A 14,211-nucleotide genomic window follows, 5' to 3' on the forward strand; every position below is an offset into this window, starting at 1 on the left:
ATCCTAGTATTCTCGTTAATTGAACAGCATCTAAATAAAGACCACAGGTGTTTTGTTGTTTTCTGGTGTTCTTTAAGCGACAACAGTAAGTGAACAGTGATTCTATGCCCATTCCATACTCACTCTGTGGTGGAGTGTCCATGCTCTTGACCAGCTCCTGCTCCTTTATTCGGTCAGCAAGCTGCTGCACCTCCAGCCTCCAGTTCTCAGGCTCCACCTCACCCATCCTGCTGCCCAGCTCTTCAGCGTCAAAATGGCTGCCCCCGGTCAGAGCCACCGCCTCCTCGATCTTCCTCAGAACCTCGGTCCAGCTGCTCTCACTCACCATCTCCACGTATCTGTTGCCGCTCTTCTCCAAGAGCCAGTGCAGGGGCCCGCCCTCGCTCTCGATGTACTGATCCGGGGTCCATCCTGCTGACGAGTAAAACACCACAATGTTGTGCTGCCAGACGGCCCTGCCGCCGACGAGCTCCAGGTGCTCCTGGATCTCTCTCCGCCACGTCTCGGAAAAGGGCAGGTCCATGCACACGGCCGTTAGGAACGCGTGTGGGCCCGGAGCACACACTGACATGCCGGACGCCATCTGTCTCCTGGTCTGCTCCAGAGCCTTCCTGCATGGGGTCATTGTGACGAACGCCATCGTGATCTGCTTCCCACCTCCCACCGTCTCGTCGGGCAATCGATGGGGTCTTGGCCGGTATCGGAGTTGTCGTTGTCGTCTGTGCTTTCAGTGCCGTGGGCTGATGTGGATTTCTCTTTGTACTGCAGGAACATCACACGGACCTCTGAGAGAGGCAGAGTTTCACCTGAAATGAAATATACGTTGTGTGTCTTCACTGTACAGGGCAATGGAAGAGCTACTACTGAAGGGGCATTTATGCAATGATATACTTGAATAATATGACATCGTGAACGTCAGGAATCATTATGTCTTAAAAGTGATGTAACAAATGTAGTGGAGTGAAAAGTGAAATGTTTCCCTCTGTCACTTGTGTAAATGCACTTTCACCACTGTATATTAAAACTCAAATTTAAATGTGTATCCACCTATTTCCGGTTACTTCCTTACTTGTCCACTTATTTTGGTGAACACAAGTACTTTTCTTAACAAAATGACAATTAATCACATAGTTAACCATTTAACATAGTTTTCAACTTGCCCATAGTGAATACGTTAAACCACTCACCCATGACAAATTTAAAAGTAGCGTCCTGTCTGTAAGCTCTTGTCTCTCTGTCCTCCACTCTTGTAGTGAGGTGACTCCTCTTCTTCTCCACTTCCTGTAGAATAGTTGTGTCAACCTCAAAGTGACGTCCACCATTTCCTGCTACCATCTCCTCTATCTTCTCCAGCAGCTGTGTGACCTGATCTTCTGATCGAGACTGATTGTTGAGGACATGATATCTGTTTCCACACTTGTCAACAAGCCAGTGCAGGCTCTCTCCTTCACACTCAATGTACTGCTCAATGGTGGTGTCTCCCAGCCAGTCTCTATCTGTGAACAATACCACGATATGACTCCAGACTTTTTCACCGAGAAGCATCAAGTGGTCCTGAATATTTTCCCAAGTTTTCTTCATGAAGGATTCCTTCACAGACACAACCACTAGGAGGGCATGTGGTCCTGGAGGACACAGAGACACACTGCTCACAATCTCCTGTTTGGTGAGCTCAGGAGTGTCTGAAAAGTGGAGTCCATTCCACCATCCCGGCGTATCAACGATAGTCACCATTCTGCCTATCACCTCAGCCCGTCTCTCGGCACACCGCACTGTTTTCGTCTTAACGTCAAACACATCTTTGCCAAGGATGATATTTCCAGACGAAGTCTTTCCAAAGCCTCTGCAGCCGAGCAGCACAACCCTTAACTCTTTAAGAGGAGGTGCTTCGCCTGTGAAATACATTAAGATGTTTATCAATTAATCCTACTGATGTCTGGCTTGTCTGCTATACCTGCATTGTTCCATGCCCCTTTACCTATGACGTGTGGTTGGGTACCCATTCCATTTCATTAAGTGAATTAATTAAGTTACTTGCCAGCTTAGTTTTAGGGGATTGAAACTGAAAGTGTGGTTGAAATATTTGGCTTTTGAATTGAACTGTTTTTGAGTGAATGCATTGCATTGAAAAATAACTGAAACACCAATGTTTATCAAGTAATGGGGTCATTCCACGTCAATTCAACCAGGGCCCACGCACTTAGGTCTCAAAAAAATCTGAAAAAAATTACCAGGTGTACCTATGTTACCCAGGAGACACACTGTAAATGTCAATACTTTCCAAGATACAGACAGTTTTACAGGGGGAAGGGGGGGTGTCGATTTTGTTCTGCCTCTTTTTTTTGTCAAAGTTCACAAGCCCATAGCGCAAGAACTAAACCATGCAGGAGGCTCAAATTTTGTATGCTGGTACATAAATAGGAATAGTCTATAGCAATATAGTCATGTTTGGTCTGGATGATCCTGCATGTTCATAGCTGTCCCTCAAAGTTGATCAAAATTTTATTTGAGTTTTTGGCTGGGCTCTGTTTAGGCCTTCAGAAGACATATTTGTACTCAACATAGGCTCTTGACTTATGTTCCTTATTGAGAGAAGTAGAAACACTCTCACAAAAAGCAATGAACAGACCTCACAAGTCTGAAAAATCATTTTGGTTCTAATTTTCAGAGCACCAAAACACCTTGTGGGAATATACAAAGACTTTTTATATTTTTTTCTTTATTCTCCATGATCCCTTCTTTTTAAAAACACCAATTTGACTTGTCTTATGTAAATCTTTCTTTTTTACTTTCGACCCTTAACATGGGCAAAATGCACCATTGAAATCAATATGTTTCGTATAGAGTTACCACAGGTTACTCTATACAACCACAGGTGGCACTGTGGTAACTATATATAAAACATATTGATATGTTTTATATTAAGAGCCTATGTTGAGTACGTCTTCGAAAGGCCTAAACAGAGGCCAGCCAAAAACTCCAATAAAATGTTTATCAACTTCGAGGGACAGCTATGACCATGCAGGATCATCCAGACCAAATGTGACAATTTTGCCACATACTATTCCAATTTATGTACCAGCATGCAAAATTTGAGCCTCCTACATGGTTTAGTTTTTGCGCTATGGGCTTGTGAACTTTGACAAAAAAAAAGAGGCAGAACAAAATCGACACCCCCTCCCCCTGTAAAACTGGCTGTATCATGGAAAGTATTGATCTTAAATGAAAGTAATTTGAAATGTCTCCTGAGTAACATAGGTACACCTGGTAATTTTTTCAGAATTTTATGAAACCTAAGTGTGTGGGCTCTGGTTGAAATGACGTGGAATGACCCAATGCATATTTCCTGATATTTTCAGTACGGCTGTGTATTGGCAAGAATCTGGCGATACGACACATATCACGATACATGGGTTACAATTCAATATATTGCAATATATTTCAATACTGTGCGAAAGGCTATAAAGTCTAACTTTAGAAAATCTTCTATTATAAAGAAGACACCATCATATGCATAAAATGTATAGTAAGTAAAAACTGTTTTCTTTAGACAAACAATTCAGTACACTGTACAGTACAGTTATGCCTATGTCATTAAGAATATAAAGTGATTGCATGTGAACTATTGAAAACAAAAATCAATATTATGTTTTTGAAAAAAATCAAGTATTGCCGATATTCGATTTTAGCAATATTTTCTTACACCACTAATTTCCAGTAAATAGTTAAAACGTATTTCTCTTGGATATGTGTTTATGTCATTGGGTATTGGATACGCATGTGTCTGATAGTCGGTAATGGTTAAAATGTGAAAGTGAAAGTATTCCATACTGATTCATGGTTAAGTATGATATTCCATGTGTTGCTTATTACAATGATAATATTAATAACTATTTAACAATTTTAAAATAGTAAGGTAACTATAAAAACTAAATTTGATTTAAGATACAGAAGGCATTTGAATGCATTCAGTGATTTACTTTTATTTAGCCATATAGTCACTTTATTAGCCTGGAGGACCAGACCCAATCTGAAAGATTAAGGGTCTGGCCACGACTAACGTAGTGGCCCAACTCGAAGGGCGGCATCAAGCACGCATTTGAAAATCTCACTGCACACAATTGGTTAACACTATACGATCAATGTTAACTGACTGATTCCGGACTTCGACGCAATTGGATAACACTACGTCTGTCATCTGTTTAGCTTGCTTCATTAACGAACACCACTAACCACTCGGTGAGTTGCACAGTTTTGAAAACGAACGTTAAGGACTGTTTTAAGGACATGTTTGTGCATGCCTGTAGCCAGCCCCTCTGAAGCAGTCAAAGCCGTTTCTAAACGAGTCAAAACGTCGAGACAGGACCCATCGTCAACAATTTCATGTGTCCACGACTCAAAGTGCTAAATACCGGAATTGTCCTTTAACATTACAAACAATAACATAGGAGCAAAATGCAGTATGGACAATACAGTATAGAATACTCACGTTTCAGAGATCGGAGAAGTTGCTGTTGTTTCTCAACCTTCATCATTCTCTCTTTTGCAGACTCTTCCTGTTTCTTCCTCCTCTTCAGGGTTTCCTCCACTCTCTTTGTGTCCATCTCAAAGTGACGGCCCCTATTTCCTGCCACCATCTCTTCAATTTTCTCCAGTAGCTGTGTCACCTGTGTGGCATCTTCTTTATTGTGAGTGTCGAGAATGTGGTATCGGTTACCACATTTCTCAACTACCCACTGCAGGGCCTGTCCTTCACTCTCTATGTACTGCTCAATGGGTACGGCTCCCATTAAGTTCTCTTGAGTGAACAGCACCATGGTGTGACTCCAGACTCTCTCACTGAGAAGCTCAACATGTTTCACAGTGATGATCCTGTCTTGCTCTTTTAAAGAATCAGTTTGACTTAAAACCAGTAGGACAACATGTGGGCCTGGAGGACACAAAGACGCACTGAGCACAATCTCCTGTTTGGTGAGCTCTGTGGTGTCTTTCAAGTGACTATTCTTCCACCATCCTGGTGCCTCTACCACAGTGACCTGCCTGCCTGCTACTTCTCCCCGTCTCTTCATAGACAGAGCTATTGCTCTGTTCACGTCAAACTCCTCTCTGCCCAAGATGGTGTTGCCCGCTAAGCTCTTAGATTTCGTTCTCTGTCCCAGCAGCACAATCCTAAACTCTGGCAGGGTGGGCACGTCATGAACTTGAGCCAGCGCCTTGTTCTGCTGTCTTTGCTTCTCCACCTGCACTGCTCTCTCTCTGGCTCTCTCATCCTCCTTCCTCCTCTTTTCTTGGACTTCTTCCAGTCTCTCTGCATCAATCTCGTAATGAGCACCACTCTTTCCTGCTACCATTTCGTCGATCTTGTCTAGCAGCTGTGAGACCTGACCGCTATCGGCCATATTGTGGTTGTTGAAGACGTGGTACTGGTTCTGGCATTTCTCTACCACCCACTGCAGGGCCTCTCCTTCACTCTCTATGTACTGCTCAATGGTCGTGTCTCCCAACCAGGCTCCATAGATGAACAGCACCATGGTGTGACTCCATACTGTTTTGCCGAGAAGCTCCACGTGTTCTTGAATAGTTTTTCTCTGTTGTTCAGTAAAGCAACTATTGGCCCAAATGACCAGGAGGAAAATGTGAGGTCCCGGAGGACACAGAGACACACTGAGCTCAATCTCCTGTTTGATGAGCTCAGAGGTGGCTTCGAGAGAGGCAAGAGGATGCCATCCTGGAGGCTGGACAACAGTGACCTGTCTGCCGGATACTTCTCCCTCTCCCTTCACACACTGAGGTGTTTTTCTCTTCAGGTCAAACGTTTCTCTGCCCAGGATGGTGTTGCCTATTGCACTTATCTGAAGACACCCCTTTCCCAGTAGCACAATCCTGAGCTCTGAAAGTGGTGGTTCACAACCTGTGGAAAGTTGTGTAAAATAGTGGTTAGATGCAGAGTGCACAGCTTAAAGGTACACTATGCAGATTTAGGTGTTTTTGGCAACTGTAGAGCTCCCTCTAGAGTCATGATATATTTATATTTTAGGTAGGTGAATTAATCCTCTATTACAAGTTTGTTGGCTTTGTAAATGTTATATTAAGGTGAAAATCTTGCATAGTGTACCTATGTTAATATATATTTTTAATATAAAAAAAAAAAACAAAGAGTAGTTGAAGAGGCCAAATGCCAAAACTTGCAGCATTAGCGAAAGTGAAACTACATTTATACAGCTGCCTTGTAAATTCGATCTGCTCCAATATTAAGGGCAGTAGTTTTTGTGTAATCCTGATTCCAGACAGAGAAACAAACCAATGGCACTGAAAACATAACGACCAAGGGAACAGAGATGTGTGACTGCCTGTACGAACACTGGATTACGGAGCCCAGGAGGTGTCATTGCAAGATATTTTTGTGTATCGAGAGAATGTGCGCTCATTTTACTAAATCGTGCACGCGTTTTACTAAATTGTGCACTCATTTCACTAAATTGTGCTCTCAATTTAGTAAAACGTGTGCACGTTTTAGTAAAACGTGTGCACGTTTTACTCAATTGTGAGCACAATATACTAAATTGAGAGCACAATTTAGTAAAATGAGTGCACAATTTAGTAAAACGTGCGCACGTTTTCTGGATATATACCAACAAATATCTTGCAATGACACCTCCTGGGCTCCATACTGGATTCATACTGTTTCTTCAAAATTACTGAGTTAAACATGCATAGAGTGTCTCATACGGATCCAGTTCATGTTGCACAGCACTTGTATGACATTTTGAGTCTGTTAAAGGTGCTCTAATGGATGTTGGCTAACATCACTTCTGTTGACGTTCAATCAAAACAGAGAGCTAGCTCACTACTCCCTTCTTCTCCCTCCCATGCAATTGAAATTCTCCTAAACGCGCATCTCGTCGGTGAGTGACTGGAACAGTTTGTTATATTTTTATGGTCCAGACTGGACCAGGTTGTTATTGTTGCTGTTTTTGGAGCCTGGACTGTCCACAGAGACCACATATTTTTTGAGGTGTGTTCAGGGCACAGGCAGCTAGCGGATGGTGATGTGATGTTTGTTGTATGTGACAAAAATGTTTTGGCTTAGAAACCACATAACATCGCTAAGAGCACCTTTAAAATGCACAAACTGCCCCATAGCTTTATAGCCACCTGGCGGGAAAATTCGAGCTATGTGGCACTGTTTTTTTTACAAACAAAAAAAACAGCACTTGACCGACACCGAAACCGTACCATGGCCCAAAAACTGTTATACATGAACCCACTGAACCGCGGGCACTCTGAACCATTGCATCCCTACTAGAATCAAGGTTATTGGGCTCGTTGCCAGAATGCTTGTGGGCGTCCCTCTCCAAACACATTAAGAGAACAAACATAGTTATAAGTTGTTAAAATGCCCCGACTCACTTTTCAGAACTTGTAGCTGCCGTCTTCGTTCCAGTACCCGTGTCATTCTTTTTGTCGCCTTCTGTTCTGCTGTCCTCTTCACTTCCAGTAATTCATTCAGGCGCTTACTGTCCATTTCAAAGTGACGCCCTTCGTTTCCAGCCACCATCTCTTCGATCTTCTCCAGCAGCTGTTCCACCTGATCAACTGTCCAGTCCTCATTGTTGAATGTGTGATACCTGTTGCCACATTTCTCTACTAGCCACTGGTGGAAGCCTTCCTCTTCACTTTCAATGTACTGCTCAGTGGTTGTGTCTCCGAGCCAATCCCAACGAGTGAACAGCACTATGGTGTGACTCCAGACACTTTCTCCAAGAAGCTCCAGGTGTTCCTGGATGATAGTTTTGATGTTTTTTGGCATAGAATCAAATACACGTATGACCAGCAAGACAGCATGTGGTCCTGGAGGACACAGACACACACTGAACGCAATCTCTTCTTTAATTAGCTTATGAGTGTCGCTGAGAGTGCTCTTTCTCCACCAGCCCGGGGCCCTGACCACAGTGACCTGTCTGCCTGCTACTTCTCCCTGTTTCTTCACACACCGAGTTATTTTTCTGTCCAGGTCAAACGTCTGTCCACCCAGGATGGTGTTTCCTGATGAACTCTTCCCAGATGCTTTGTGTCCCAACAGCAAAATTCTGAACTCTGAGAGAGGAGGAGAACTGCCTGTAAGATACAAATGTATGGCAATGTTTAAAATCCTTAAAATGTATGGCAATGTTAATAAAATTCTTAAAATGTATGACAATGCTTAAAATGCTTAAAATGTATGGCAATGTTTAAAATGTATGACAATGTTTAAAATACTTAAAATGTATAGCAATGTTTAAAATTCTTAAAATGTATGACAATGCTTAAAATGCTTAACATTTATTTTTAGGCCCACAACACCTAGATTGTAATGGGGAAGTCACATAATCATAAACTTACTTTTGAGAGACTGGAGATATTTTCTTTGCTTCTTCACCTTCATCAGTCTGTCTGTTATCCTCTGTTCATGTTCTGTCTTCTTTTCCTCTGGTCTATTCCCGTCAAGTTCATAGTGACGGCCACCATTTCCTGCGACAATTTCTTCAATCTTGTCCAGCAGCTCGATGACCTGAGTCCTATTTCTCTTGTTGCTGTTGTTGAGGACGTGATACCTATTGCCACATTTCTCAACCAGACCCCTATGCAGGCTCTCTCCTTCACTCTCAATGACCTGCTCAATCGATGTGCCTCCCAGCCAGTCCCCACGGGTGAAGACCACCATGGTGTGACTCCACACGCCCTCACCAAGAAGCTTCAAGTGTTCTTGCATTTTTGTGCACTCTTCTTTGGGGAAAGACAGAGCAGCAGAAATGACCAGAAGCACAGCATGTGGTCCTGGAGGACACAGTGACACACTATAGCCCATCTCCTTTTTCGTCACATTAGGAGTATCGTTGAATGTTTTGGTGTATCCCGGAGCCTCGACCACAGTGACCTTCCTGCCTCCTACCTCTCCCTCTCTCACCACGCAGCTCGCTGTCAGGTTGTTCACTTTAAACTCGTCTTTGCCCAGGATGGTGTTTCCTGTTGCACTCTTTCCAGATTGTCTGTACCCAAAGAGGACAACTCGGAACTCTGAGGGTGGATGTGCATCACCTTATAAAAGAAAATATTGAAAATATTGTAAGCTAGGGTTATTAACAATTTATAAAACGTAGAATGAGTGAGAATGAGTAAGAAAAAAAACAACTGCAGTAAAGGAATTAACTAGGACCAGAGTGGGACACTTCATTTGACCAGAAAATGACAAGTTACAGGGTTTAAAGTGTTCAGGCACTGTGCCTGAATTCGGGTGTGAGCTGGTATACTTAAGATTTGAAAAAAAGGGCAATGAGACTACAGTATACTGTATATGACCTCATAAATGTGTGATAACTTTAGGCACAGACATTTCAATTGCTTTAAGCCCTGAAGTTAATCCAGCGGCCCTTGGGGGTGGGGGGGTTATCAGAGTACATCACATGCCTATTACTACACTATCTGTAGGAGAGATGGGTAAAGGGGGTGATGGGATGTGTCTTTACAGAATAGTGGCTAATAATGCACAAGACTGCAGACTGGTAGCTATATGCATCAGAGTGGATTTGGAAATAATTTCCTTCAGAAACTTTAGGAGAAAAAAATATGACTTGAATACTTACCAATACAAAGCCATTTTATTTCTGCACATAGCGCAGCCTACCCGAACTAGGCAAGATAGTGTCTAGGCTACCACATAACAGGGGCAAGCCCACAAATGCACACTTTCTCTCCTGTGTCTCCGGGTCCGAATTTGACCGCTACTCTAGTTTCTCTCAACAGGGCTACTTGCTCACTGAAACTGAACGTCTGACCTTCCATGTGAGGAGGAGGGCCCAACACACATTTTATCAATATTTTGTTTTCATGGGCTTTTGAGATCTGGGGTTATTACCTTACAGTACAATTAATTGGGCAATTCCATGCAAAAGGACAATAACCTCCACCATCATCAAACATGTTCTAAATGCCTTTTTAAAAAAATCCGATACCGCATGGCGCAGTCCACTTCACTGTGATCACATAATTCAGGTATTGCCACTGCTCCAACACTGAAAGGCACTGTTAGAATCCTTGGATCAAGCCAGGTTCAACGTAACATATTCCACTGTCTGCTCACGTTGGTGACAGCACCAAAGCAACCACACTTCGCAGTTCCTCAATGCATTCTAGTTCATAGTTTACCCACCTCTTATTTTACCACTTCATCAACTATACTGATATCAGTAAAAGACATTTCACCCTACTGTTCAACACCTCCTGAAAAGAAAAAAAGAAAAGTTTACCAGACATAAACTCATGCTTCAGTGTCTGGAGGTGTTTTCTTTGCTCCTCCACCTTTGACACTCGTGTCTGGGCTCTCTGTTCATCGTTCTTCTTCTTCTCCTGTATTTCCTTCAGTCTCGTCCTGTCCACCTCATAGTGTTGGCCAGAGTTGGACGCCACCATTGCCTCTACCTTCTCCAGCAGCTCTGTGACTTGAGGGTCGTTTTCGGTCGTGCCCTGGCCACCAGCACACTTCTTCTTGTTGCTAAAGACGTGATATCTATTCCCGCACTTCTCCAGCAGGTGCACGAGATTCTTCCCTCTTCCCTTGAGGTACGCCTGAATGCTGGTGTCTCCCAGCAGGTCTCCACGAATGAACAGCACCATGGTATGATTCCATGCCCGCAGGCCAAGAAGCTCCACGTGTGTCTCGACAATCTTTCTCCAATATCTGGTGTGATTATCTGTGTGATCCACACATAAGACCAGTAAGAAAGCATGTGGACCTGGTGCACAGATGGAGTTGCTGAGCACAATCTCGTCTTTGGTTATCTGAGGAGTGTATGCCAGGCCAATATTGGGAAACCAGCCTGGAGCCTCGACTACAGTGACCTGTCTGCCTGCTACTTCTCCCTGTCTCTTCACACACTGAGCTGTTCTTGTCTTCAGGTCAAACTCCTCTCTGCCCAGGATGGTGTTTCCTGATGAACTCTTCCCAGATCCTGTCCCCCCCAGAAGTACCACTCGTAGGTCGGGGAGTTTTGAAAAGTCTTTTTCTGTTGCAGAAAGAAATTGAGTTTTTTTATGTACAATATGGAACATCCTTTACTTCAAATGGAGTTATCTACAGAACTAACACTTTAAATACACTATGGTCAGTATGGTCCATGATTTATAAAAAAATAAGCAATGTGCAATTCTTCTATATTTCCAACAGATGGTGTCTTAATAGTCAAAAATGCAAGTAGGTCTATGCATTAAAAAACAGTTCAGCTGAATCTAACCCAGCAACATAGTGACTTTAATTGTGTGTTTGCTTTTCAGGAAAGGAATAGCACAATTGTAGTCTTGTGATTGCAGTGAGAACAAACAGTTGGCTAAATAAACAGCTAATAAAATAACCTACCCTTAAGAATCCATGCTTCGGCAGCCATCTTGCTCCTTCTCTCTCTCTGTCAGTCCACGAACCAGCCTGTGCTGGCAACTCTGTGTTGAAAGCACGACACAATCCTTCTGGAGATGAAGCTGCTGTAGGCCAACTCTCTGTTAACAAAGTGCATGTATTTCATGTCAAACTTCACACACAGGTCTTCATTTAAGCACACAGCCATTAAAACTACAGCCGTTTCAACATATTGTAGGCTAGATGTGTCAAAGTGCAAAGATTAGATACAGTGACACGGCTGGCACACACTCTTAAAACGAATGTGTTGAAAACAACACAACTTGCATTGTTTTTAACACATTATATGTGTCCAGATAGGGACAACACAGTTTGTGTTGTTTCCTTTTTTATTTGTTACACAATATGTGTTGACAATAACACAACTTGCGTTGAAAACAACACATCTTGTGTTGATTCTGAACACACCCCTGTGACAACAGATTTGTTCTAAGAGCGCAGCCTTGGCCATATGCAGTTTTACTGTCACTGTTTAGAACTAAAACAGTTGTGTACAGGGCGTAGTTGTAGTAGGGTCTAGGGGAAACAAGGTATGCTTACACTGGCCTACTGACTATCTGCATTAAAGATCAACAGACTGCACAGCAAAAACTAAATTGTGCAGTTTATTACACACACACACACACACACACACACACACACACACACACACACACACACACACACACGTGAAATATAAACCTATGCCATTTTCTGTGATATAAATCTAATATTGACCATGCTAAGAAGAAATTAAACTTGCCTATAATACTCACCCCAGATTACACTGGCAAACTGTAAGGTAAATAGCCCCAGGCAAAGGTAGGATTGTAGCCAGCAACCCTCTTCCACAAGAATGTTGAACTCTGGACTCAAGTACGGTAGGAGAGGCTAGCTTTGCTCTGGCATGCAGGAACTTCCAGTATTTTCTCTGAGACCATTGATGTATTATTTGCCATGTATGCCAAACTAAATGCACATTCACTGCATAGACCAAGTGTACTGAGTGGGCTCTCTATGTGTTTAGTTCAATAAATTGAAAGTGGGACTGTGTGTACGTTTGTCAAAATATGTTATGTGTGTGTGTGTGTAGCTCTACTACTTGTGTTGCTCAAATGAAACGGGCATGAGCCATACCCAAATATTTTCCCCATCGGCCCAAGTGTGTTTACATCAACCTCACAACGCCGTCACACCTGGCCGATCATGACCCATAGATGTGTTTTAATGACCAAACTGGATGTGAAGTAGTCAGGGGGACGTATTACACAAAATAAAAGAACCCTGTGGTTCTTTCCAATTCCAGAGCTGGTAGCTGCTGACATCACAGAGTATTGTTCTGAGGGGGCTTCAGAAGCAGAATTACATCAGCCCATAACCAACTAGTCCATTAACCTAAAGCTAACTTAATTAAAAAATGTGTAATTATTATTAGAATATAGACATTCAAAGAATAAATCATTAATTTACATTTTACTTACTTTTACTTAAGTAGGGTTGTCATGGTGGTACTTCTACTTTGATTAGACACATATTTCTCTGGTTATTTGTACTTTTACTTAAAGGAACCATATGTAAGAAAAATATTTCAATTAATCATAAAATGGCCCTGATATGTCACTAGACATTAAGAAATCATGTTCATTTCAAATACTTATATCACTGACAACAGTAGTCCGGCCAGGATATTGTCATTTAAAAAGAGAAGTTGCAGCCCTCAACTGATGTTGATGTTGTGTTTTGTCATGTCATGTTGTGTTTTGGCCTGATGCGCCACCCTCCACCTATCTACTAATCACGAAGTCAGTAGTGTTTAAGCCATCAGGGTTGGCAACCTCGAGTCAGGGGGGAGGGGGAGGGGATACACCGCTCTTCAGTATTTTGAAAGTGATTGCAGTACCAGTTTTGGCCACAATCTTACATATGGTTCCTTTAAGTACTGCGTTTCAGTACTTCTTCCACCACTGGTCATTGAGGCTGTCTCATTTACCTAATTGCAACCAGAGGAGGCGAGAATGAGGAGAGAGGAGAGAGGCGAAAGGGACAATACTTGAGTAAACACGAGAGCATCCTACGCAGAAGCGTTTTCAGTCGGAATTCTGCGATTGGTCCAAGCTGTCAAGGTGATCTATCACTCTATCAACTTTTGGTTTCCAACAAGTTTGTAGGGATTTATTAGCGACAATAAATTTGTAGATAGTCCAAGAAAAGATGCTGGAATTATCATGAACTACTGTACCAGGCAAACTTGTTTTTATTTTAAGTTCATGCTTGTTTTGTTCACACATTGTATAATAACTATTCATTCATTGCTGGAGAACTAGCAAACATTACCTCATTATCAGGTTAATAAGTGGGAAGGGTCCATGTTTATATGACATTTTTAGGCTTTGGTATAAGTTCATATTCTCTGCAATTTCCATTTCTGTTTATTCTAGCCTAAGAGGTGCCTCAACAGTAATTGATGTCTCTTAAAAATTATGTTTAATTTCTCATCTGTCTCTACTTCATTTCTCCATCCTCTTATTGTTCTTTCCTTGTTTCCTTCACAAAATTAATTAGACGGAAAAATCTCAAGATACCGGATCTCCTTATTTGGGCAAAGATGGTAGCTTTTTTGTAGGCGAACTTCATAGGTCTATACACCTTTAATCAGTTGATTAGTGCTTGTAGTCACACAAAAACATATTTCTGAAAGCTTTCTTAAAAAAAAACTGTAGTCCAGTGGTGTGCTTGTTTAGCTTATATTTTCTGTTTTGGGCTAGTCATTCAATTTTTCGCTT

At 42.2% G+C, this 14,211-nt stretch overlaps 1 protein-coding gene across 1 annotated transcript; it reads right to left on the reverse strand.

Annotated features, from left to right (window-relative positions):
* Nucleotides 1–533: 533 nt before the first annotated feature.
* LOC125297755 lies at nucleotides 534–12,269 on the reverse strand. The gene is made up of 8 exons (XM_048248218.1): nucleotides 12,205–12,269; nucleotides 11,393–11,529; nucleotides 10,287–11,042; nucleotides 8,383–9,078; nucleotides 7,411–8,118; nucleotides 4,490–5,911; nucleotides 1,188–1,892; nucleotides 534–806 (listed from the first exon to the last, which is right to left on the reverse strand). Exons 2-8 carry the CDS (start codon nucleotides 11,418–11,420, stop codon nucleotides 622–624), a joined length of 4,500 nt encoding a protein of 1,499 aa, XP_048104175.1. The 5' UTR covers nucleotides 11,421–11,529; nucleotides 12,205–12,269; the 3' UTR covers nucleotides 534–621.
* Nucleotides 12,270–14,211: the final 1,942 nt, after the last annotated feature.

This window comes from Alosa alosa, chromosome 7, assembly GCF_017589495.1.
Source record: "Alosa alosa isolate M-15738 ecotype Scorff River chromosome 7, AALO_Geno_1.1, whole genome shotgun sequence".
Taxonomy (NCBI): domain Eukaryota; kingdom Metazoa; phylum Chordata; class Actinopteri; order Clupeiformes; family Clupeidae; genus Alosa; species Alosa alosa.

Bases quoted from the DNA above. Each gene is read 5' to 3' on its own strand.
- LOC125297755 (XM_048248218.1), bottom strand. From the start codon at position 11,420: ATGGCTGCCGAAGCATGGATTCTTAAGG. The intron at 1,893-4,489 runs GTGAGTATTCTA...TGTATTTCACAG, and splicing joins ACTTCTCCGATCTCTGAAAC to GCGAAGCACCTCCTCTTAAA. The intron at 807-1,187 runs GTGAGTGGTTTA...ATTTCATTTCAG, and splicing joins TACTTTTAAATTTGTCATGG to GTGAAACTCTGCCTCTCTCA.